This window comes from Narcine bancroftii, chromosome 12 (genome assembly GCF_036971445.1).
Source record: "Narcine bancroftii isolate sNarBan1 chromosome 12, sNarBan1.hap1, whole genome shotgun sequence".
In the NCBI taxonomy this organism is placed as follows: domain Eukaryota; kingdom Metazoa; phylum Chordata; class Chondrichthyes; order Torpediniformes; family Narcinidae; genus Narcine; species Narcine bancroftii.
Genome location: NC_091480.1, coordinates 80,885,408 through 80,912,294, shown reverse-complemented (window position 1 = coordinate 80,912,294; position 26,887 = coordinate 80,885,408). Strand labels below are relative to the sequence as shown.

Sequence of the window (26,887 nt, the reverse complement as noted above, 5' to 3'; positions counted from 1 at the left end):
CTTTTTTTCCAATTCACGTACCACTAAAAGTAATCTCTTACTAACAGCAGAGCACCTATGGCATAGGGATTACTTAAGGTGGTGTGTGAGTAGAACCAAAAAAATGGTTGAAAACCACTGGACTAGGGTGACAGAAATAATCGGACATCGTCTCCAGATTTTATCCTGTGCTCCTGATTGAGAAATTGATGGCTTGTTCTTCACCTCTGGCTCCAAATCCTGGACTCCATCTCAATAGCACCATGGACCCAGCTTCACCAGAAACTCTGCAGCAGTTCAGGAAATTGGTCTGTGACCTGCTCATCTCATCCCCCTCCACCCCCCACTTTTAGGCCAATAAGTTCTGGTCAGGGACAATAACATCAAACAAAAGTGAATAAAGCCACCACTGACCATCACCGAACAAATAGAAGTGCCACCGATTAATGGCAGCATCTGGTCACTTTTACAGTTTGGATCACACCCATCATCCTGACCCTGTCAGAAAACTTTGGGATGTGGTCTTGCTGACAAAACCTGTGTTTATTGCTCATCCTTGGAACTCCATTTTCTTGGACCAAAGTTAACATGTGATCCAGGCTGCACTAGGATAGCTCGTCCTTTCCCTGAGTGAATCCAAGGGGTTTTATGGAAATCCAGCAGTTCTCTGATCAGTTCTATTGTGATTTTCAAAATGAACCAACAATCTTTAATGTAACTTGAGGGTTTAGCTCGGCAAAGATCAAGCGACTGGAGAGACATCAGGTCAATCATCAACCGTGGAGGAAAATGGACAGTGGGTTGAGACTCTTCACTTGATCTGAACCAGTCCACATGAATGATCTTGACCTGTAACATCATCTGTCCACTTCCCTTTGTACCTGGTGTTGACCCACTCTTCCTCCATTTTTGCTCTAGATGGCATCACTCTTTTTTTTCTTTTTTTTTGTGATTTGACATTTTATTGGAGAGGATTGCATTTCCTAACAAACTTTTCACACCATATCCTTTTTCCCCCACTTTTAACTGAAGAATATAAATACACTAAAACATAGGGTTTTTTTTTAAACAAATTGATGCAGAATGAATGCAAGATACATTAGGCATTAACAAGTCAACTCGTCGACACAAACTGCTCATGTCAAATCCAAAAAAGAAATTCACTTCCAAAAGGAAGCTTGGTACAATGTTGGAATCCAAATTCAATCCCAATCTAGATATCATCAATATCTTCATCGTCATCCCCAATATCATCAAACTGGATTTCATCATCATCCCCAGGCCCAAACGTATCAGTTTCATTAATTTTGGCATGTTCAGGAAGTTCACCATATGCTTTCAAACTTCTGGCTTCATCTGCATTGTATTTCAAGATGACATCAGCCTTGTTATCTTGATAATCTCTCAATCCAACCAATATAATGTCCGATGTATTTATCCAAACCTTCTTTCTCAGCTTCCCTCGAATATGGCAAAGCCTCTTTGCACCGTCAAAACACATTGCTTCCAATCGTCCATTTCCCAGCATCTTAATCACCTGGGCATATTCTTGGCCATCCTCTTTGAAGACCAGCTCACGTTTCTCAGACTCATTTTCATTTTTACCTCGTCGCCTGTTCTTACCTCCCTTACCTTTATTCTTGGGCATGGCTCCGGGCCTCTGGCTGCGAGCTCGCTCCGGCCGCTCCTCCCCGTGCCGATGCCATCACTCTTGAGGGTTGACTGACTCCTGAGTTAAAGATTGCTTCTGAGCCTTTAGGAGATGGTGGGAAGACACTCATTGTCTCCAACCAGCCTGAGCTTCAATAGCACGTCTCCTCAACTCTGGGTGAATCTCGGGAAGGGGTGGGGATTCCCTAGGCCAGGTCCTCAGCTCTTCCTCAGCACAGAGAATGAGACTCAGCAGGGGATGAGGTATCTGGCTTTTCCCATCTTCTTCACTGGACATTGGGCATGATGTGGAATAGACTGGGTGGAAGGAAACAGAGAAAGAGTTAGGAAAAGTGGAATCAGTTATCAGTTCTAAAACTGGGGAGATGTCACTTAGAAAATGCTGCATCTTGCAATAGCCGGGTGTTGTATTGTGGGAGATGTGGGCAGTTGTAGGACAGCAAGGATCCGGTGTGGCAAGGCTTAGTTGGATCATTACCATTCTCTTCCAACTCCAGGGCATCAGGCTCACTCTCTCATCTCATCTGTCCCTGGGAAGATTACAGACACATTAAAAGATGCACATTTTCTCTCAACTTGATCTTTGGCCGTTACACCAAGCTTGCTGATCACACCAGCAGTGTCCAAGGTTTCAGGCTCACTGGCCGGTCCACAGCTAGTCAGATGCTTCATCCAGATCTCCCTTCTGCTTCGGAACTTGCCACCAGTCTGCAAGGATGGACTCCTCGTAATCCCCTAACCCCTCGAACTCCACGTCCGATATTTCATCCTGTCCTCCAGGAGCTGGCTCATCCATCATCTCCATCTGTCAACAACATTTGGAATAAGGCATCATGGAGCAACCTTCAAACTCCACTTCAGTGGCAGAGACACGGGGCACTCTGCTTATAGAAAATGTGAACTGACTAGCTGGCAAGAGACAATTTCATTCTCCACAACATCTTTCACCCTGATGGAAAATCCTAAAGCACCTGACAGCTAATTAATCTGGTTTATTTTTAAATGTGTAACAGAATTAATATGGCAGCCAGTTGTGCACAGCATAAACAGCATTGTGTTAATAACTTGGTTGGTTGAGAGATAAACGTTGGTCACAGGGTATTCGAAAACTCCCCGGATCTACAATGAGTGACCGGACGGAGCCTCCATTTAACACCTCATCTGCAAGGTGTGGGCAAGGAAGCAATAATACATAATGGGATAAAGGGCCCCAACCCGGAATGCTCACTGACCATTTCTCTCTCTGCAGAAGCAGTTTGACCCGCTACTTGCTCAAGATTTCAGCATTCTGGTTTTATAAAATGGCAACACTGTCAGACTGCCTTGCTGCTGGTGTGGACCTGGGTGAGCAGGAAGCGGAGACACAGTGCTTCTCCGCTGGGTCCAAATGTCCAACCATATTGCCTGCAGCTCCGTACAGGCTTTAAGAGGCCTGTTAAAGGAGCCGATGGTGTTTTTAATTAAAATCCTGCAACCGTGGGGTCTGTGCACAAGATGGCAGTGCCTGTGCTTACCAGAAGCCACAAGGGGGTACGGGGCACCAGAAATGAGGAGAATCCTAGTCCACCCCCACCCCCCCAAAACTGAGAAGGAGAAGGTTGGGAGACAACCCTACAGAATGGTGACCTCGGCAGCTGATTTGGCTGAGGGATCCACATAGGATGCTGGTGTTCAGCAACGAGGTTGGGGGGGATGACCCACATGAGCTGCAGGCAGCTGGAAATTGGCTCATGGGAACCAGGCATAGGAGCCAGGAGTTGAGAGGACGCTGAGGGCAAGAAGGGCTCCCAAAGGGCCGCGGGCACTGAAGATTTCATGGTTGTGTTAGAGGTTTGGATCGGGAGCTCGGGTTGCTGATGGATCAAACAGGGGTCTGTGCAGCTACAGAGGCTGCGGGAGCACTGGAGGGGAATTCACAGACACTCAGTGACTCTGAAAGCACTCTCTTTTTCCTCGTACTGTAAGGGGCACTGGGCAATGCTAATGGCCACTCTTTGACTGCCTTACAGCAAGCAGAAGGAAATTCCATATAATATTACATTTTCTGTATTATTTCATGACTATAAGGAATCTTGAATCTGTGGTTCATGTGCTTCATCAGGTTAACAAACCTCAGTTTTCCCCCGAAAGGAGCAACTGAATCAAGATGTTAGATGTGCAGGAACTAATCCTTGCAGGGAGCAAGTCCAGACCAGATGGTGGAAGCTTAACCCTATGGACTCCGTGTCCCGGTTTTCAGGGATTATTAACAAGCACATACACTCTGTGTTCCCATTTTCCAGGACTGGTTTTAGACCCAAACAGCAGCTTTATACTGTAGTTTGCCTATGGACCAAGTCTGGAGTATATATTATGAAAAGTTGATAATGACTGGAGACCAAAGGGTTAACGACAGGGTAAAGATGCTCATGAAGTTGGTGGGAAGCACGAATTCACCCAAGGACGTGGATTGAAGTCAGTGCCAGCAGGGCAGGGTTGAACCCGTCTCCACGGCTCAGTCGCATATGCCTGCAGGAGCATTTCATGGGCACGTGGACATGGTGGGTCACTGAACGAGGGGTGGGTGCCCTCCTCATTGCCCAGTGGGCAAACCTCCGTCCACCAATCTCACCTCATCATCAGGCTGTAGAAAGTTGTCCGCAAAGTCCAGTAACTCCATCTGGAGCCGGGTCAGGTTGTAGTAGAGCTGGGCTTCCTGGGAGCAAGCGGAGAGGTCAGTTACAAATGAGCAACCTCCAAAACATAAAAACTCGAGGCAAAGACTGCTCTTATAAACCATCCCTGACCCCAGGTTATTCAGCAGATCTCCCATTAGTGAAATCTTGCTCTCCTCCTAATGTCGCAAATGAACTCCCTGTTGTACTCAAGGATAGGTTGACTCGTTGGATAGTACACTAAACAAAGCTTTTCCCTGCAACTCTATAGAGGTGATCAGAAACAATTCAATTTGCTCTGCTGTTGGTTCTGATGGATTTACCTGAGAGCCCAGTTCATCGGGATAATGCAACCCCCACCTGCTCCCCTCAACTGTCCCATCCCTCCTACCGCCTCTCCTCATCCCCTCCCCCTGACTGCCCTTCCTCGACCCCTTTCCCCCAACCGTCCCTCCTCATTCTTCTCCCTCTGACTGCCCCTCCTCCACCTCCTCCCTCAGACTGCCCTTGCTCAACCTCCTCCCTCCTACCGCCCTTCCTTGACCCCCCTCCCTCCGGACCCTGCATCCCACCCCTCCCTTTGACCCCACATCCCACCCTCCCCCAATTGCACTACATCCCACCCATCGCAGAGCCTTGATGTTGCCTTGGGCGAGTTTGCCAACACTTCCGGCCCCAGTAGTGATCACGACTTGGTTGGATGGACGCAGTGCGATGGGGCAATGAGCAGAGAACCCCTTGTACTCACGGGGCGAGGTCGGAAATCCTCCTCCTGCAGCCCCCACTTCTCCCGATAGAAGCGGTAGTACACCACGTTTTGCTGCATGATGTCATCGTGTGGGTCGAAGAGCATGTACGTGGCCACACAGGACACTGCGTTCTTAATATCGTTCACTGTGAAACAAGGCACCATCAGATCCCTGCACTGCCTTCCCATTGGTTGTATCTGGTGCAGTGTGACTCTGTCTCACCTCCATCAGAATTAGTGCTTCCCTGCACATCCCCGTGTGTTCCTAAGGATGATGCTGGGATTAATGTTCAGAGGTAATTGCCACAGAGTGCGAGGCTTTGTGCATTCAATGGCTACAACTGCTGAGTCCTGGGGAAGACCTTGTCCAACTGCTGTGGAGTCTGGTAAGCAGGCCGTTCAGTTCCTCAATTCTACTCCACCATCCAGTGTGACCATGGCTAATCCAAGCCTTGATTCTTTAAAGCAGCTTCTCCAAAATTGGGTTCCACAGAAGAAATGGGTAGTAACAACTAAAACTTGTGATGGCTTTTTATTGAACTTAGATTACTTTTTACCTGTGTTTCTAAACAGTCACCTCAACGCTAACAAAACAAAATGGCATCTTAAGGCCTGATGTCAGCAGTGCACACATCAACGCAGATGCCACGATTCAAGACGCCATTTTCAACCAATGGGACTTGGATTTCTTTTGGTGCGAGGCTGGCCGCATTTTTAAAATTTAAGCTGGTTCCCTCGCCCCCCCCCCCATTTACTCCCTCCCTCTCTCTCACTCGCTCCTTCTCCCCTCTACGTTCACTCGCTTGTTTCCTCCCCCTCAACCACTTGCTCGCTCACTCCCCCACCCTGCTCATTCCATCCTTCCCCTCCTCTCGCTCCCTCCCTCCTTCTCACTGAGTTTGGGGTGGGGATTGGTGATAGTCTGTGTGGGTGCCAAAATGGTGTTGGTCAGGATTGGAACCAGCACCTGGTCGGTGGGGATGCGGGGGGTTAGTTTTTTTTTTATTTTAAATTTTTTATTTTTCACACCATAAATCACATTAGCCATGGTATACACTATTTCTTTTTCACACATATACAGTGACTTTTTCTCCCCCCCCCTTTCCTCCCAAACCACCCCCCACCCCCCCCTCTCGGGATGGGGGGGGTTAGTGATGGAGGTGCTGGAAGCTCAGCCTATTGGCAGCAGGGGCCTGGATGCAAACCCACGTCGGAGGCATCAGGAGATCCACCTGCGGGCAGCCGGGCCAGGGTGGATACCCGTATCAGAGGTGTTGGGAGATCCGGCCTGTGGGGGACAGGTTAGAAACCCACTTCTGGAAGGTCGGTAATGGTGGGCATTTGGGGCTCTGGGAGGTCGGTAAAATTTGTATTTGCAATTTGGTTAATATTCAGTTGGAATAATCAAATTCTGAAGAAATGGGATTTTGAAAGCATTCCCTCAGATTGCTGACTGTTTAAGAAAAATAATTTAATTTAAATTAGACTCAGCCATGCTCAAACCAGAAGTTGACGCCATTCTACTTCTGGTTTGTAACCATAGGATTCTGCAATTTCCAATGATCCCCAAAATGGTTCCACAGCAAAAAGATTTGGGAAGCCCTGCTTTAACTCATTACAGAAGGGGTTGCCATTCAGCCCATTAAGTCCACTCTGGATCCCCACAGCACAAGCCCATTGGGCCCATTCTCCTTCTGCTTATTTTTCCTGCAATTTGCTCTCACACACGCCCATCAACAAGTCTCTGATTCTTTATTTCCATTAAAATTTAGACATACAGCATGGTAACAGGCCCTACCAGTCCGTGCCACCCAATTAACCTACAACCACTGTACATTTTTGAAGGGTGGACAGAATCCGGAGCACCTGGAGGAAACCCACACAGACATGGGGAAAATGCATAAACTCCTTACAGATAATGGCGGATTTGAACCTGGGTTGCTGGCACTGTACTAGCTCCGTGCTAACTGCTATGACGACTGGGCCGCCCCACACTGCAAAGGAGCACCAAAATGCAGCCAATTTAACCAACCAACACAGCTCTGGAGCATGTGAGACAATCGGACAACTAGGGCAAGCCCATGCAGTCAACTCTCAGGATTGAACTGGGTCTCTGGAGCTGAAGTTGGCCACTGCGCTGACCTATGGACTGAGGCAGAGTAGTTGGTATGGAGTTGTATTGTCCCATCCCACATCCAGCCTAGAGGTGGAATCAGTATCAGGCAGCTTTTATTGCTGATCTTTAATTGCCCTCAAGAGGGGGTCCCACCCACTATGGATGATAAAAACGTGAGTCCTTGAGGACAGTCAAGCGTTCAAAGTGTTAGAGAGACAGGACACATTTGGAGGCCAGACTAGCTGGAGTGAGGATGGTAAATTATCTATCGTGGACACACATTTCCTCACTTGTCAGGAAGGCACAACAGCAACTGCACTTCCTGAGAAGACTGCAGCACCCAAGGCTACCAACCACCATCACGTCACCTTTTACAGGAGCTCTATCGAGAGCATCCTGGCTGGTTGAATCACAGTGTGGGCACAGTTGCTACAGAGAAATGAATTGGAGGTCAATCCACAGGACCACAACACCGGCAGAGAGATCACTGGGATCTCCCCCCCCACCCCCAACCCCATAAACTACCAGGATTATTGTCTGAAGAGGACTTGCAAAATAGTTAAGGACCCCTAACACCCTCCACATGGCATCTTCCAGTGACTCCCATCAGGAAAGAGATAGAGAAGAGCCAGACCCAGAACCACCAGGCTGAGAAACAGCTTCTTCCCTCAGGCAGTGACACCGCTGAACGACTGATGAACTGCTCATAAAATCCCTCCGAGAATCTTCTATTATTTAGCAATACCTATTTAATTTTATATATGTACGGTATATAAAATCTCTTGTAAATATGTGTGCTGTGTGTTTGCCTGTTTTTACAGCGAGGACTGAAGAATGCCATTCCGTCCAGTTGCTCTTTACAATTGTATGCCAATAATAAACGAACTTGTAGCATCATGGTCATGTTGCTGGATAACAGCTGAACTATATTCCATTTCACCTTTCACTTTGAGTCTCAGAATGATCTTGGGCCTTGATCCTCCAAAATATTCTGACTGGTTGTAGGTTAATCTCTAGATTTTCAGCCCACTCGAACAACTAGATCATCACCATTCACTGCATGCTCCCCACCACTTGTTTGGAGGTGACTGATTGCCAAGGCCTGGAGTGCCTGTGCCAAACTCCGAAGAGTTGGCACTGTCCATTTAAATGGAAGAGATGGAAGTGTAATTCCTCAGCTTCACAGTAGAACTGTGCCCACGGGTGAGAGACAAGAGTAGTCGTGTGCACGGTGTTGTGGTCAGGGCTGGAGACAGCAGAAAAGTACAACACAAAACTATAAGATATAGGAGCAGAAGAAGACTATTTGGCCCATCTCTCCACCATTTCATCATGAGCTGATCCATTCTCCCCCTCCCCTGCTTTCTCCCCATAATCTTTGATAACCTGACTATTGAGATATCTATCAATCTCTGCCTTAAATGCACCCAATGATCTGGCCTCCACTGTTGCTCATAGTAGCAAATTCCAGAGATTGCCCACCCTCTGGTTAAAGAAATTCCTCCTCATCTGTGCTTTAAATGGGCACCCTTCAATACTGAAATTGTACCCCCTTGTCCTTGACTCCCCTTCCATGTGAAACAACTTTGCCAAATCTACTCTATCCAAGCCTTTCAACAGTCAAAATGCTTCTATGAGGTTTAACCCCCCCCCATTCTTCTGAAGTCAAAGGAGGGTGCAGCATAGAGTGAACTGAAGTCAAGCATGTTGGTGTGGTTCCACATGCGAGCAGTTGTACTCACGTTTGTAGTATGCGAACTGCAGGTAATGGTACATGGTGGCAACAAATTTCTCCACAAAGAAACCACCAACATTGGGAGTTAAATTCTGGTCACACTTCACCTTGCACTTCAGTGTTTCCACGTAATGTTCTGCAAACAGAGAATGGTAGATTTTGAGCACACCCTGAAGCAAACCTCCAGGAGGGCCAAAAGTACTTGGGTGGGTGGCGGGGGGGTGGGGGGGGGTGCAAGGAACCTGTATCGCCAAGGACCTCTCACAGGAGAATAGGATACAGGCTGGCCAAATGAGAGGGAGAGAAACTTGAAAGATGCAGACGTGATTGTAGTGTAACTGATTTATGTTAATCTTTAATGTTAAACTATATTTCTTTTATAAAATTGTCTTAGTAATATAAATTATAGAGTTAAAATATATCTGTACTCTTAGTAAGTTAGCTGTGGGTTGGTACAGGGTCACACACATGTCACGCGCATTTATAGAGAACCATTGTTTTCAGAGAAGAGTGTTTATTCTGGGAGTCAATGTATCTTGGACAAGGAGAGCTAATGGATTTCAAGTGGGTCTTAATTATTCAAGAACTGCTGAAGAAAACCACCTGCTTTTAACCAAACCCACTTAAGCCTCTTGAACAGAGATGAGGTCAGAGACTTTTATGGATATGGGATGGTTTTGAAAAAGGAACCAAATTTTGGTGGAAATAAAACTGAGAGTCATGTGGTTTCCAAGAATTGGGACTCACCTCATCCATGATGTTACTGTCACATGGAGAAATCGATTACCAAATTCAGACATTTTGCATTCAGTTTTTGGAACAGTTCAGCTTGGAATTCACAGAATCCACAACCCTGTGACATCCAGGGGTTGAAACCTTGTGAGAGACAGGGTTGAGTTACAGTAACCAGGTTTGGTGCTGCTTGCTCTGTGTTACTCCTGGAAGGGGAACACAGAATCTGTGGCTTTTGTATTAATGAAGACCACTTTGCTGTCTCCTTGGAAAAGTAGACAGAATTCTACTGGGTCTATTTTTGTGTTTGGACACTTTGATGATGGTGAAAGGTTGTTGCCAGATACACAAGAATAACAGGCGGACGCACCATTTTTTAAAATTTGCTGCAGCCTCACAGGTACAGAAAATAAACCAACCACAATAGTATAAATTAAATCAAAAAACACAATGCTGGGAAACTCGGCAGTTCAGATAGTGCACTTTATGTAGCAAAGATAAAGATACCTAACCAATGTTTCGGGCTTGAGCCCTTCATCAAGGTATGAGAAAATGTCAACAGCCATCCGAACAAAATGGTGGGGAAGGGGAAAGGATGGGGGTAGGAGCACAGTCCCAAAGGCAGGAGGTAATAGGTGGATGAGGGAGGGATAGAACACCAGCAAACAGGGAGATGGGGGGGTGGTTCTGTGAATGAAGAGGGAAAGGTTTGGAGAGCTGGAGGAAAGAAGACAGAGGGAAAGGGAAGGGTGGGAGAATGGAGAGTGGGCTAGCAGAAACTGGAGAATTGGCATCCAGTGGGAGAGTGCCCAGTTGGAAAATTAAGTGTTGCTCCTCCAACTTACGGGTGGTCTTGGTGGGGCAGTGCACGAGGCCATGGACAGACATGTCAGCGCGGGGGGTGGGGTGCGGAATTGGCCACTGGGAGATCTCCGTCACTGGTGTGGACAGAGCGAAGGTGCTCAGTGAAGCGATCTCCCAGTCTGTGCCCACTCTCTCTGACGTAGAGAAGGCCACAATGGGAGCACTGGAGACAGTAGATGATACCCACGGAGTCAAGGTGCTCAGTGAGGTGATGCAATTAAATGACCCCAAACCACCCCGAGACTGACAAGAGATAATAAATATGAAAGGAGAGATAAATAATAATCACGGTTGAAGTTAGTGCAAAAAAAGTCATCACCAGACTAGATCATGGCCTCTCAGTTATTTACAGATGCAGTGAAAGTCACGTCGGGAGACTGAGCAGCAAGGGCGACAGATTTGAATGACCACTGACTGCAGCAGAGTCTGTGCCACTTGTCCGCTTGATTACTCACCTGCCTGGTCAACTCACATCTTTCTCTACTAATTCCACCTCCCCACTCGGCCTGCAGCACTCTTGGTCGAGACAAATGATGTTCAACAATTCTCTCTGGCAGTGATTTGTTGGTGCTCACCACTCCATGGGTGCAAAAGGTTTCTCCCCCTCCCCTCTGAATTTCTTCATCCCTAAATCTGTGTCCTCTTGTTTTAATCTTCCTCTGATAAGGGATGTTGGCTCAGGTTAACTTGGAATCTAATATCCACCCTTCAAGGTTGGACTAAACATTCCCAAGATCAATAACTCAGAGCTGGATGGTTGGTGCCACAAGGTCCCGTCATGAGATGAGGATGTAACCGGAGTCAGCGTGTGAAAAGTGTAGTGCAGCCTCAATGCAACACCCTGGGTTACATCGCTGATGTCTTGTTCCACCAAGACGGACCCTTGATTACATTGTGACATGAAGGACAAATCTGTGACGTTCATCACAGTTACAGACCTTTTTGGCCCACGCCGCCCAATTTACACCCAATTAACCTAAAGCCCCCCCCCCCTCAGTCCATTTTGAACGGTGGGAGGAAACCAGAGCCCCCGGGGAAATCCCACGCAGACACTGAGAGGACGTACAAACTCTTTACAGACAGCGCGAGATTCGATCCCCAGTCCCAATCACTAGCGCTAACCACTATGAAAGCCTTGCTGTCCTCAAGTATGTTGCTGGTAACAAAAAGGAGCAGGAGAACATATACCTGGAGATATGGAAGTTGCTGCAAATAGAATCATGGATTGTACAGAATGGAAACAGGTCCCTCACTGACCACTGGGCCTTTTTCTCCACTAATCCCATCTCCCCATACAGTCTGTAGCAGTCTCAGACTGGACAATTCTTTAAGTGATGTTCAACAATTCTCTCTGGCAGTGATTTGCAGATACTCACTACTCTGGTTAAGAAAGACCCCCCTCCCCCAACTCAGACCCCCTCTAAATCTGGGTCTTTTAGTTTTAATCTTTCTCTGATATTGGGAAAGGTTGTAGCATTTCAACCCTTCATCTTTTTATGTCCACTCTGAACCTCCTCTGCTTAAGACAGACCCTGTCTCTTATTGTTCCTTGTAACGGAACTACTCTAAATCCTAGAGAATCACTTCCACAACCTCCCCAGAGCTACCACATCTTCCCCATAACTTTGTGACCAGACCACATTCAATGAATATTGCACCTGTTCCCACGATGAGCTCATCCAGTCCAAATCATCCAAAATGCCCTCCTTCTTCCAAAACTATGGCTTTCCCTCCACCACCCCCCTTACCCACATCTCCATTTCCCTCATCTGCCCTGCCCCCAGATGTAATGATCACAGGATTCCCCTGTCCTTAACTACCAGCCTCCACTTCCAATTCATTTTCCTCTGTAATTTCTGCCCACCTGCAACTGATCCCATCACCAGACACATCATCCCCTCTCCTCTTCACTCCAAAAGGACCGCTCCCTCTGTGACTCCTTCGCCCACTCCTCTCTTCCCAAAAATCACCCCCTTGCCACCTTCCCCTGCAGTTGCGGGAAGTGCCACACTTGTCCACACACCTCCTCCCTCATCATCATTCGGGGCCCCAAACAGTCCTTCCAAGTGAAGCAACACTTGTGTAACTGTGGAAGTGATGTATTGCATTCAGTGCTCCCGTTGTGGCCTTCTCTACATCGGACAGACTGGACGCAGACTGGGAGATCGCTTCGCCGAGCACCTTCACTGTCTGCATCAGTGACAGGGATCTCCCAGTGGCATCCATTTCAATTCTGCGCCTCACTTCTATGTTGACATGTCTGTCCATGGCCTCATGAACTGTCAAGACCATCTGTAAGTTGGAGGAACAACACCTAATATTCCATCTGCCATCTCCAACCAGATGGCATGAACGATGACTTCTCTGTTTCTGCCAGCCTGCTCTCCATTCTCCCTCCCTTCCCATCCCTCCGTCTTCTTTCCTCTAGCTCTCCTCACCATTCTGTGGTGAATGCCTGCCAAGCTGCCTGTCTCCCCTCTGGTGAGCCTTGCTGTACTAACATTGGCTGTGCATTTGTTAAGGACACTCCCCTTGGGTATAACTGTATATGCACCTATTGTCGTTCATTATTGTACCATGAGTTTCTGCTAATAAAAGCCATGATTATTGTTTGACCACATCATCTTTGTCTACTTCATCAACTGGCACTTCACATTCCCTCTCCCTTCACAGACCTATCCCTCCTTCCTCTTTGCTGGTGAGCCCTCCCTCCCTTATCCACCTAATACCTGCCTGTGGGACTGTCCCTCCCCCCCGCCATTTCGTTGGGGTGCCTCCCTACGTGGGTTCTGTATCTTTATCTTTGCTCTATAAACTGCATTGTTTGACCTGCTGAGTTTCTCCAGCTTTGATTTTTTGACTCCAACCACGATGCCTGCAGACTTTCATGTTTTACTTCTACCTTCAATGACTTATGGGCTCCTATTCCAAGGAACCCCTCCCCCCACCCCACCCCATCGCCTGGTTCCTTAAAAGAACCTAAGACCCCACCACTCATGGTGTATTCTAGCTTCATTAGTGCATCCATTATCACTGTATATGTGTGAAAAAGAAAAAGTGTATATCATGGCTAATGTGATTTATGGTGTGAAAAAAAAAAAAAAAATTAGTGCATCCATTATAACGTAGGCGGAATCAACACACCACAGGCTCAGAAGGCTGGCATTCCTGGTGTGAAAGGATCTGAGCTCAGAGAAGCCCAGCTAAAGGTCTAAAGACCTTAGTCCAGGGTGTAACTGACCTGCCACCGATGGGTAAAAGTCCTTGAAGTCTGTAACATCACACGAATCCTCACAGCCATTGATACACTCCTGATGTGCTTTGTAATATTCGGGAAGTGTATGCTCCATGTCACGAATGCTGCTGCGGAAGTTCCCGCTGTTATAAGCCTTCACTGCCTTTAGAAACAACACCTGTCAGGAGTCAGAGAGCAGAGGGTCAACATTCCTTCTTGGTTCGCATCACCTCCCACCTTCCCACATATCATTGCTTGCCCAAGAGAAACCACAGGATTCCCAAACATTTGTCACCACAGACCTGCCTGAGCAGAACACGTCCAGCATTCTCAGTTTCACATTAGATCTCCAACATCTCCATGGATCAACAGCAGGCTTGGTTTAAGAAAGTTTATGCCATTTTTGTGCTGAAGAATGAGTGAGTGTGTTCTTTTAATTGTGTAACTTGCAGTCTCTGCAAAACAACCCCACATATTCTATCTGGGCACCCTCCAACTGGGCAGCATTAACATTTACTTCTCGGGTTTCCATTAACCTGCCCTCCCCCATATTCTATCCCTATTTCTCCTTTTCTCTCTCGCTATCTATCACTCTTTCTCGCTCTCTCCTTTCTCCAGCTCTGCATTCACAGAGCCACTCCCTCCCCAATCAATTCTCACCTTTCTTCTCCTGTCCTCCTGTTGATGTCCAATTATTGTCTGTTGGTCTGTGCTCCTCCCCATGCCCTTTCTTTCCTTTTTCCCCAGCCTTTAAGTTCAGGCACCTGTCTGCTTTTTACTCATACCTTAAAGACAGGCTCAAGCCCAAACATTGGTTATACATCTTTCCATCCTATGGACACTGTGAGACCGGCTGAGTTCCTCCAGCATTTCTGTGTTTTTCCAACACTCACAGCGTCTGCAGACTTTCGTGTTTCACAAGTTCCTTGTAAATCTCCTCTGCAACCTCTTGACAGAATGCACATCCCTGATCCTTGACTTTAACCCATGGGCAGCACTGCCAAGGAATTCCAGCATTTCCTCTTTTATTTATGGGATTCAGAGTCTGGGAAGGATGGGATACTGGGATTCAGCCCTTTGGGACCTGGGTATACTGTGATTCCAGGAGGTAGGGGGCTTTCTGGGAACGTGAGATCCCTGATGACTAGGAGCATGAGGTCCATTCCCCAGAGAGGAGGGAGCTCACCAGCAGCACTCCTCAATGGATGCCCCACACCCTGCTCAGCATGGACATTTCCCACCCAGTCTCACCTCATGTTCCCGTGCTTCCACGTCCACCAGGTAGGTTTCGATGTCCGGGATGGTCTTGTAATAATTCATCTTCTTCTGCATTGCTGCATCTTTGGGATTCTTCTGCAGGAAAGTGTGCGCAGCAGCAATGGACTTCTCCAGGTAGTGGAGCTGAGGAAGATGTAACAGGTTAGCACACAGGAGAGGTTCTGATGCTCGGCGTGGCACGCAGTTAAGACAAACCAACGTGGGAATGAGGAGAAAGTTCCATCTGGCTTGCTCCATGCTCAGTATTGTGTCTGATCTGGTTTCAAACTCATCTCCACATTCCTGACTACCCATCTTTCAGGCGTCAGGCCCTGACCGGGTACCTGGCAGGGCACTGAAAATCTGTGTCAACCAACTAGCCAGAGTGTTCACAGATATTTTCAACCCCTCATTGCTGCAGTTGGAGGTTCTCACCTGCTTCAAAAGGGCATCAATCATCCCAGGGCCCAAGACCAGTGAAGCTGGCTCAAAACACCAGAATGTATGTTTGGGGGAGGGGGGAGCATTAGCAATTTAGAGGGGGGTTCATTAAGCTGGGGCATGACTAGCAGGGACCTACCTGTCGATGGGTGAGACAGCTAGGTAGGGAGGAGCTGGCAGGGACCTACCTCGACTGGGATGTGGGGGGGAAGGAGGGCTTCTGACAGGGACCTGCCTGTCATTAACACCATCCACTACTCAAGGGTGATCCTTTTATTGCGTCAAGTGTCACTAGACGCTATTGATGCTTGACACATGCCAGTGATGCAGCCGGAGGTGGGTGGAGAGTCGCGACCGTGCATCAACCTAGATGCTACTAAAAGAAAACAGAAATGGATATGGGGGAAAGGTGGTGGTGAGGAAGCAGAAATGAGAGGTAAACAAAGTATGAAATGGATATGTTGAACTATATGACTATAAATATTAATGGAATACATAACCAAATCAAAAGGAAGAGGCTATTAAATTTACTGAAGAAAGAAAAAATTGATATAGAATTCGTGCAGGAAACACATCTAACTGAAGTGGAACACAAGAAATTAAGGAGAGACTGGGTAGGGCACGTAACGGCAGCATCATATCATTCAAAAGCCAGAGGAGTAGCTATATTAATCAATAAAAATGTACCAATCAAAATAGAGGAGGAAATAATAGATCCAGCAGGGAGGTATGTAATGATAAAGTGTCAGATATATTCAGAATTTTGGAATTTGCTCAATGTATATGCACCTAATGAAGAGGATCAAAAATTTATCCAAGATATCTTTTTGAAGATTGTAGATACGCAGGGGAATATACTGATAGGAGAGGATTTTAACTTTAATTTGGACTCAAAGATGAATAAAACTGGACAAAAGACTAGCAGAAAGAACAAAGTAACCAAATTTATGGTTAGATCAATGTAGGAAATGCAACTTTTGGATATATGGAGGAGACAACACCCAAAGGAGAAAGAATACTCATATTATTCGAGTAGACATAAAAAATACTCAAGGATTGACCTGCTCCTGTTGTCAGCCCACATCCAAGGGAGAGTTAGGAAAATGGAATATAAAGCTAGATTGTTATCAGATCATTCACCCCTGTTATTAGCAATAGAGCTGGAGGACACCCCACCAAGAATGTATAGATGGAGATTAAACTCCATGCTACTTAAAAGACAGGATTTTAGAGAATTCATTGAGCGCCAAATTAAAATGTACTTTGAAATAAATACGGAATCAGTGAAAGATAAATTTATATTATGGGATGCAATGAAAGCTTTAATCAGAGGGCAGATAATAAGTTATGTAACTAAGATGAAGGACTACAATCAGGAAATAGAACAGCTGGAAAGGGAGATAGTAAGTACAGAAAAAGAACTAGCAACAAGGGAAGATACAACAAAAAGAAGAGAATTGGCGAACAAAAAATAAAATACAAAACACTACAAACGTACAAGGTGGAGAAGAACATAATGAAGACAAAGCAGAAGTATTATGAGCTAGGAGAAAAAACGCACAAAATACTAGCTTGGTAGCTTAAAACAAAAATTATTGGCATCAAGGAAAAAGGACAAACAAATTACATATAACCCAACGGAGATCAATGAAAACTTCAAGGAATTCTACGAGCAATTATATCGAACTGAGAACGAAGGGAAAGAAGACAAAATAGATGAGTTTCTAGCTAAAATTGAACTAACAAAATTCCAAGGAGGAGCAAAACAAATTGATAAAATCATTTGAAATAGAGGAAATACAGGATATATTAAAAAAACTACCGAACAATAAAACGCCAGGAGAGGACGGACTCCCAATAGAATTCTATAAAACATTTAAAAACTTATTAATTCCTCCTCTCCTGGAAGTAATGAACCAGATTGAAGAAACACAAAACATGCCAGATTCATGCAAAACAGCAATAATTACAGTAATACCAACGATGGGGAAAGATCTAACACCAGCATCGTATAGACCAATATCTCTACTCAACTCAGATTATAAGATAATAGCTAAACTATTAGCAAACAGATTGGCCGTCTGTGTACCAAAAATAGTAAAACTAGATCAAACTGGCTTTATTAAGAAAATACGAACAACGGACAATATCTGTAAGTTCATTAACTTCATCCATGCAGAACAAGGAAACAAGACGCCAACAGTGGCGGTTACCTTAGATGCAGAGAAAGCCTCTGACAGAGTAGAATGGAATTATTTATTCAAAGTACTACAGAGGTTCAACCTACCAGAGAAATATATTAATTGGATTAAAGCATTATATAAGGGACCATTGGTGAAGGTGACAGTAAATGAATATATATCAAACTAATTTAAATTAAGCAGGTCAACTAGGCAGGGATGTCCACTATCTCCCTCACTGTTCGTGTTAGCTATAGAACCCTTGGCAGAACTGATAAGAACAGAAAATAAAATAAGAGGGATAAAAATAAAAGAGAAGGAATATAAAATCAGTCTATTTGCAGATGGTGTCATAGTATACTTAACAGAACCAGAATTATCAATAAAGAATTACATAAGAAATTGAAGGAATATGGAGAAATATCGCAGTACAAGATCAACCCAAATAAAAGTGAAGCGATGCCAATGAATAATGCAGATTTCACAAAGTTTAAGAAAGAATCACCATTTAAATGGCAAACACAAGCAATCCGATACCTAGGTATTCAACTAGATAATAATCTAGGCCATCTATACAAATTAAATTATCAGCCATTAATGAAGAAATTACAATATGACTTAGAACATTGGAAAGATTTATCACTAACACTGATAGGAAGGGTAAATTGCATTAAAATGAATATCTTCCCAAGGATACAATACCTATTTCAATCGTTACCAATTCACCTAACAGAAAAATTCTTCAATGAGCTAAAGAAAATGATAAGGAAATTCTTATGGAAAGGGGGGAAACAGAGGATAGCGCTAGATAAATTAACAGAATGGTACAAACAAGGGGGCTTACAGCTACCAAACTTTAAGAATTATTATAGAACAGCACAATTAAGATAACTATCAGATTTTTATCAAACAAGGGAAAAAACAGATTGGACCAGATAAAATAGGGGAGAAGGTACCTAACCATATACTATATAAGTAGGATGAAAAGCTGGTGCAACATAGGAATTCACCAGTACTGCACCATCTGCTCAACATTTGGAAGAACATGTAGAAAGGAAAAAAAACCAAAATGAATATTGACGCAAAATCAACTAATCCCTTTCACAATAGATAACCTTTTCTTTAGAGAATGGGAGAGAAAAGGGATCAAAAGAATAGAAAATTGTTTTTCGGGAAATAATTTATTATCTTTTGAACAAATGAAGTACAAATATGATATAACTCACGGTATAATGGTTGCATACCACCAAATGAAAACCTACTTGAAGGACAAATTGGGAAGCAGGCTGAGGTTACCAGAAGGAAGCAGCTTTGAATATGTGATTACAGACACAATGATAATTAAAAGATTTATAACAAACACGTATATCAAACTGCAAGAGAAAGAGAACGATCAAATAAGCTGTAAACCCAAACAAAAGTGGGACAAGATCTAAACATAAAGATAAAGAATGAAACATGGGAAAAGCTATGCTCCGGAACGATGAGAAATACAATAAACACGAGGTTACGCATGATACAATATAATTGGTTACACAGGCCCCAAAAGTTAAATAAATGGGACCCAACAGTATCAGATAGATGTTTTCGCTGTAAGAAGGAAACGGGAACAACAGTACATGCAATTTGGACATGCGAGAAAGTGGAAAAGTTTTGCGAAGATCTAAATCAGGTATTAAATAAAATCACAAAAAATACAGAGATCTTTCTTCTAAGTAATATAAGAAGAACGGCCTCGATTTGGATGGACCACAAAAAAGATTTATTATGATAGTCTTAGCTGTAGCAAAAAAATGTATTATGTTAACCTGGAAATCAGAAGAGAGCCTGACAGTACAGCAATGGTACATAGAAATGAATAAATGTATTCCACTGGAAAAAACAATATATAATTTAAGAAATAACATCACAGTATTCAAACAAATTTGGGAACCGTGCATGGATCACAACAGAGAGGTCCTACCACGGACCTCCACCCCCTAAAATAACAGAATGAGAAGAAGACTAAATGAACTGACCCAGTGTGTAAAAGTAGATGATACAATTTTCTCGTTTATTTTCATTGTGTGATGACATTGTTTAATGGGTTTCATGTATTGTATATGTTGAATGTTTAGTGGGTGGGGAGGGGAGAGGGAAGGAGGGAGGGAAGGGAAGGGGGAAAAAGGGGAGAAAATGACACTGTGTATATTCAAGAGGGAAATGTTTATGTGTATTTTGGTCAATATGGTTCATCGTGTGAAAAATATATTTTTTAAAAAAAAACCTAGATGCTACTGACATGGGAGGGAGTGGGATTGGTCTGATGGCCAGGGATGGCTGAGACCATATGAGGGGGGAAAAGCACCTCATTTAAGGGGGAAATGCCCACAGATGCCCCCCCCCCCCTTGGTGCTGGCCCTGCAAAACACTGAATCTCGTGACTTGTTCATGACAATAAATTCTGATTCATTCCCTGTTTATCAGTATTCTTCTGCCTCTCTACCTTACAAAGGAGGATTTGGTTCCTGCTCCCTTAGACCAAAGAGCTCCAAACACTCACAACCTCTGAATTAAAACAAGCTTGGGTCATTCCTGCCATAAATAAGCAACTCACCTTATTTTTCCAATGATGATCCTTGGTCCTAGAGTCTCCCACAAGAGGAAGCTCTCCACATCCAACCAGTAGTCAGCACTGACAATTTTGATTTGTTTCACTCAGCAGCAAAGAGAACATCTACAGGGAACACTGCCGTCGGAGAGCAGCAGCAATCACCCAGGATCCACACCACCCAGCTCACACCTTATTCTCGCTGCTGCCATCAGGAAAGAGGTATCGGTGCCACAAGACTCGCACCACCAGGTTCAGGAACAGCTGCTCCCCATCCATCATCAGACTCCTCCACAACAAACTCAATCAGAGACTCATTTAAGGACTCTAACTTGTGCACTGGATTTATTATTGAATACTTATTTTCTGTATTGCAATTTGCTTGCACTTCCTTCATATTTATATTTATAACTCTTGTATATGTTTCTTTTCTTGAGTACAGTTTGTTTTTTCTCTACCAATAAGTGGTAATTCTGCTTGCACCACAGGGAAAAGTATCCCAGGGACGTATATGATGTCATGTATATATTCTAACAATAAATCTGTACTTTGAACTAACTACAGGCTATAACTTTTCCTGCCCCCTTCAGTCTGATAAACCTATCTGGGAACTGTTTGCAATGCAGTAACATCTTGCCATTCACAAAGGCACTAATAGTCCTGATACTGTCTCACCAATGCCCTGTCCAACAAACATAATCTCCCCATTTTCTTTTCAGTTCCCCCAGCAATCAACAATATTGTTAGTTGCCCAGATAAACCTATGTCTGCATCTCAGGAGAACTTTTCAGCTTTTACCATGTTGATAGTCAGACGATCAATCTTACTGAAATGGAAAGATGATTCATCCCCTTGTGGCGGTACGCCATTAGGCAGGCGAACTGGCCCTGCTTGTCACGCACGCGGTGGGGCAGCCGGCCAAAATGGCGCCGTTGGGGGTTTCCTCCCGACCTTGGCTCTGGGCTCAGAAGCCCGCACTTGGGAATCCACGTGACGCCCCAGTGACGTTGGGGCCCCCCAGTGCGGTTCTCAGCCAGGTCCGAGCTGGGAGTACAAGACCAGCAGGCAGCCTGCAATAAATCAGTTTTTGCTCACTGAACTCAACCCGTTTGGTTGTGCGATCCTTCAGTTAGCAGTGTAGCCGCTGCTACAGCCTCCTCATACATGATGCAATGTTCTATTTAAATTTAAAGAAAATTAGATATAATATTAAAGATTGAAAGTTTTAATATATAAAGTTGTGGGGCCCATTCTTAGAATTTTATTATAATTGGAAGAACTAAGAATTATCGTGCGCTCCGGAAATTCACTGCGGGCCACCATTGGGTCCATGTTTTTGTTTTTATTGATTATAGAAGGTAACCTTGATTAGAGGGAGGGGGTAAACTAGATGTAGTTTTTGGGGTTTTTTTTCACTTTTTAAAATTAGGCTTAAATCAGTAAACTGTTGTGTTGATCAATTCAAATGATTGCTTACGTTTATTAAGGAATTCTTGACTTAGTTTCATCTTTTTTGTGTCCTTACATGTATACAAATGACTTATTATATGCTTTCTTTTCTAAAGCTCTGTACGTAAGCTTAAATATTAAGCTCAATAAAAATATTTTAATAAGAAACAATATTGTTAGCTAATGACCTTTTTCTATTCTGGTTTCAGGTCACCCAGATCACTCTGTGCACCAGACATTGTTTTTTGCATGAGAATAACTGCAAATATTTATTATTTATCAATCTTGTGTGTTCATTGACTTTTTGATAAAATTAACTATTCATTGTGTTGTTTTTAATTGATGAGGTTTTTTTTGACATAAAGTTACCAGTTCAGCTGCAGCAAGTAAGAATGTCAGTGTATGTGTACATGGTATAATGTGTATGACAATAAACTCACCATCATCTACAGTTTCTCCATTTAGATATCCCTCTCTTTTATTTTCCTGTCAAAGTGGACAAGTTCTCAATTATTACATCCAATTTGACAGATCTTTGCCCATCCATTAACCTATCCATATCCCTTTATGCACTCCTCCTCTTCACAACTTAGCCCTCTTTCCTTGTGTCATTTCATCAACCAAACCTAGATGTCCTCATCTGAGCCATTAATAGGAATTGTAAGATGTTAAGGCTCCAGCAACAATCCCTGTGGCACACAACTCATTACATCTTGCTAGCCAGGAGACAACCTTTGGTGCCTCTTGTTTCTCATTAGCCAACCCTAATATGTTACTTTGAACACTGCTTATTTTCACTTTCCACAATAACCTTCGATGTGGCGCTGTTAAAGTTTGCATTTTTATGATGTCCAGACATTACGAGAAAAACATTAGATTTATTTGTATTAAAACATGTCACCAGCTCTGAGCTGGGACCAGAGAGAGAAAAAATAACACCAGATTCCAGACAAGCCAATTAACACCATCATCTGCTTAAGCAAAGCTATCTGAATTAATGCCTTCAGCCATTTCCTGGGTACCTGGGCAAAGAAACATTCAAGTAGCCTCACAGATGCTATATTAGCCTATAACACACTAGTACTAAATGGCTAGTTCCATTCAGTCGAATAGGAAAGCCCATTCATAAAAAGCTTCCAACACAAAGACAGCTGTCCAGCTTTCACAACCCGTCAGATGCAATTTGAATTGTCAAAGGCACCCAGTGACTCTAACAATGCCAGCCTAGTCCTGACTTAATATTGTTTCTGTCCAGGTCTCACTCTCCATTGTTAACTTTAATGACAATATTAATGTGAAATAATGTTAATTAAAGACCAGGTTTCAGGCTGGTAGGTGCCAGAATGAACATTGTAGTGGGGGGGGGGGGGGCATGGTGCAAAGCTCATAAACTCACTCATTGGGGGGGTCTGTAACCATCATCTGCCCCTCTGGTGTGGGTGCTGACACTGCTGCTTTTAATGGCATCAAGCATCATTAGCCACTTGATGCCCGCTAGTGACGCAGCCTGGGGCGGGTGGAGAGTCGCTAGTATGATTCAAGCTGGATGCCAGAGAGGTTGGGGGTGAGTCTGGCTGCGAGTGATGGCCGCAACCATATGGGGGGGCACAGCACCTCACTTGGGGGGGGCACAGCACCTCACTTGGGGGGGGGTGCAATGCCCATGGATGCCCCTTGACACTGACCCTGGGCTGGCAGAGAACAGATATCGACATATATTGGGAGCTACTTTTCCAGACTATTGTTAATTTTGTATGCAAGGATATCTTTTAATTATGACGTACATGTGCATATATGGTTGATGTCAAACTATTTCCTTGTCTTTAGAAGGGAATGATACCATATGTAAAATCTAAGCCTATCAAATTTGTATGCAAGAATATGCCTTACATATTGCACTGTTTTCATTTGAACCTTCAAATGAGATCCTGTTATTAACCAGGGGTAGCACTGGTTGACTAAAATTAAATCGGTGTCTTGTATTTTGTGGTTTTGCTATGTATTTTTGTACCCTCATAGGTGGCATAATTATTACAGCACCTCATCAGCTGCCTTCTGGAAATCTAAGTATTTATTATCACACATTGCATCCTCGAAGAGCTCCAATAAATTGTCCTAGCCTGATTTTCCTTTCACAGTAATGAGCTGATTCCAATGTCCTCCTCTAAGTGCCTTGTACACTCATGTCTTTAGTAATACCTTATGGGTTTCTTAGTGACCGGCTAACTGGCCTGTACTTTTTGTCTCCCTTTTTGAAATAACAGGAATCATGTGTCATATTTTCCATTCTTATGGTATATTCGCCAACTCTAACTAGATTTGTCAAAGTTAAAGCAGCACCCTAAATCTCAGTCACTTCTTTTAAGATCCAAGGGTGAAGTTGTCATTTTCCTGATGCTCCAACTGATGAGTTCAGTATCACTGCCCTCGCAAGCCCCCACCCACATTGTATGGCCTTGCTAACAATAAGCATCTCCCTCTGATATATTAGCTCTTCCTGGGTTGGGACTGTGAAGGTAAGGGTACTGGGGAAAGAACCAACCGTTTGGTTGGTTTCCCTCTCCTCCCCTCACCTTGCTCTCTATGTAACTCAAACCAGATACATCCAGGTGAGTAGAATGTGGCTAAACTTCTCCCACTAAGTGGGACAATTCAATGAGTGGGTCCATTCAAAGAACTGAAATTGAGAACGTTCTGCCCGTCAAGCGTGTCCCATCATTCCATGAGATCAGGGGGAGCCTGTACACCAGCCCATTCAATCAATATTAGCTCAAAGTCCTCCTCAGAAACATCTAGGCGGGCTGAATGGCCTGATCCTTTGTCCTAAGATCTGTCTGCCCACATAACAATCGGAAAATGAAATGTGGGGAAGGTAGCCAACAGCGGCAAGGGGGACTGATCGGCCTCTTCGTCAAACTATCTGGCCAATTCTGTGGCTCCGGTGCTACTGAGAACAGACCCTCCGGAAAATCTCCTCCCTTCGACCGAGGCCCCGAGTTCTCTCATCCCGCATTCTAAATCCGCTTCACCAATTTTGAACGAGACTTTTCAACACCTAAGTTTCCTAAACTCTATGTTGCCCGGGATTACGGAGCTCCCGGCGTCGCTGAGTGGACGAGATCACGGATACGGAGTGCCCGGGACCACGGTGGCCGGGATCGCGGACGCAGAGTGCCCAGTTCCACTGTGGCCGGGATCACGGACACGGAGTGTCCGGTTCCACGGTGGCCGAGATCACGGACACGGAGTGCCCGGTTCCACGGTGGCCGGGATCACGGACACGGAGTGCCCGGTTCCACGGTACCCGGGACCACGGAGCGGGACATGCCGGTTCCTTTGCAGGGCGAGTAATGATTCAGCGAGCTGTCAGTCAGCCGCCCCTCGCCAGGGCCGGGAGGAGCCGAGCCGAACGGGGGACGTGGCATGTTCCATATCGTCTCGCTGGAAATAACGGGGAGGGGGTTGTGAGATGGTCAACCCAGCCGTCAGAAAAAAAATCTCATCCGCTTACAACACGGAACCGCCACACTGCGAACCTGCGAAGGACCAGAAGGAGGAAGAGAGAAGGGAGGGAGGAAGGGAGGAGGAGGACGGGGATGGAGGGAGAAGAGGAGAGGGGGCGGGGAGCAGGAGAGGGGGACGTGAGGAGGAGGGGGGAAGGGAGGGGGAATGGTGAAAGAGGGGACGGGGAGGAGGAGGGGGAGTGGGGGAAAGAAGAGGGGGCGGGGAGGAGGAGGGGGAGTGGGGGAAAGAAGAGGGGGGCGGGGAGGAGGGGGGCGGGGAGGAGGAGGGGGAGGAAGAGGGGCGGGGGACCTGAGGAAGAGGGTGGACGGGTGGGGGAGGAGGGTGGACGGGTGGGGGGTGGGGGAGACGGGAGGAGAGGGTGGACGGGTGGGGGGTGGGGGAGACGGGAGGAGAGGGAGACGGGAGAAGGGGGAGGGAAAGGAGGAGGAGGGCGAGACGGGAGGAGGAGGAGGGCGAGACGGGAGGAGGAGGAGGGCGAGACGGGAGGAGGAGGAGGGCGAGACGGGAGGAGGAGGAGGGCGAGACGGGAGGAGGAGGAGGAGGGCGAGAGACAGGACCTTAAAGAACTGAATTCATCAGATTAAACCTTCGCTGGCTCGGTTGAATTTGAATTAGATCGTCTTTCAAAAAGTTCCGAGACAAGGAGTGGAACTTTCAGAAGTGAAAAGTGTTGAATCAAGCAGGGAACCTGGTCTTAGACCCAATTCTCTATGTTTAAATAAACTCTATTTAAACCGTTCAGTCATCCAACATTCAAGCCAAAATTCACATCGCCAAAGCAAATCCAAACACATTTCAGAACGTGCGAGACGGCACACGGTGGTTGCTGGCCATTGAATGGGCGTAACAAATGTATCCATTACATGAAATGTATTGAGTCACACAGCACAAATGTTCCAATGTTCCGAGGTAAGATTCCCACCTGGAAGTAGGCGCTCTCCAAGTACCTGTAGGGAACCCGTGTCTCCATCTCCTGTAGAGTCTCCTTCTCGGGGTAGGCGAGTTTGAAGACGGGCAGCGAGCGCTTACAGCGCTTCAGACACACGGCCCGCTCCAAGATTTGAGCGAAGGCCTGCAGCTCGCTGAAGTTGGAGGTGGGCTGCGGCTGGCCGGCACTCAGCTTGCACTCGCTGCTGCAGTAGGCTTGGCTCTCCCGCAATAGCCGGTGCAGCCGCACGCTGAGTTCCAGGAGGCGGATGCTCTCCCGCCAGTTCCCCGCCGCGAACTGCTGCAGCGCGTAGCGGTAAGTCGAGTCCAGGGGCACCAGTTCGGCCTCCGGGAAACTGCGCCAACTATACTTCTCATACTGGGCCACTGACAACATCACGCTGCCCAACAACAGCACCGTGCAGCACCTCGCCCGCTCCATTCCTCCCCGCTACCAACTAGCTGCACGTAGCTCCCGAGCGAACATGGCCAGACCCGGCCAGGAACCCAGCGAAGAGGCAGCTGGGACCTAAAGCCCACCCCTTGTTCTCTCCTCCCACGTTGATATCTTCCTGCCATAAGAAGTTTGCGAAGTTTCTATGCTTTACTTTTGTTGGATTTCAGTCAAATTAATCTCCCTGTGTACGGTTCCATCAAATAGCCAGGTCCTGGCCGGCTGCATCACAGTGCGGTGCTGGAGAGAAATGGATCGGAGGTCAATCCACAGGACCATAAGAATTGCAGAGAGGATCACTGGAGTCTCCCAACCCATCGACATGATTTA

The 26,887-nt window shown here is 45.6% G+C and overlaps 2 protein-coding genes across 2 annotated transcripts; both read right to left on the bottom strand.

Moving 5' to 3' along the window:
• Window positions 1–916: 916 nt before the first annotated feature.
• On the bottom strand, window positions 917–1,714 carry LOC138747667 (eukaryotic translation initiation factor 1A, X-chromosomal). The gene has a single exon (XM_069907137.1). It carries the CDS (start codon window positions 1,625–1,627, stop codon window positions 1,193–1,195), a length of 435 nt encoding a protein of 144 aa, XP_069763238.1. The 5' UTR covers window positions 1,628–1,714; the 3' UTR covers window positions 917–1,192.
• A 138-nt stretch (window positions 1,715–1,852) lies between these two features.
• On the bottom strand, window positions 1,853–26,643 carry LOC138747666 (endoplasmic reticulum protein SC65-like). Its single transcript, XM_069907136.1, has 7 exons — window positions 26,099–26,643; window positions 14,986–15,135; window positions 13,741–13,912; window positions 8,911–9,039; window positions 5,053–5,198; window positions 4,262–4,345; window positions 1,853–2,455 (listed from the first exon to the last, which is right to left on the bottom strand). The coding sequence occupies exons 1-7, from the start codon at window positions 26,543–26,545 to the stop codon at window positions 2,306–2,308; spliced, it is 1,278 nt and encodes a 425-aa protein (XP_069763237.1). The 5' UTR covers window positions 26,546–26,643; the 3' UTR covers window positions 1,853–2,305.
• Window positions 26,644–26,887: the final 244 nt, after the last annotated feature.

Excerpts from the sequence above, each read along its gene's own strand:
- LOC138747666 (XM_069907136.1), bottom strand. The coding sequence starts at position 26,545 with ATGGAGCGGGCGAGGTGCTGCACGGTGCTGTTGTTGGGCAGCGTGATG. Across the intron at positions 5,199-8,910 it reads GCAGTTCGCATACTACAAAC|TGAACGATATTAAGAACGCA; the intron begins GTGAGTACAACT and ends CTTGTTTCACAG. Across the intron at positions 2,456-4,261 it reads TTCTACAGCCTGATGATGAG|ATGGAGATGATGGATGAGCC; the intron begins GTGAGATTGGTG and ends TGTTGTTGACAG.
- LOC138747667 (XM_069907137.1), bottom strand. The coding sequence starts at position 1,627 with ATGCCCAAGAATAAAGGTAAGGGAGGTAAGAACAGGCGACGAGGTAAA.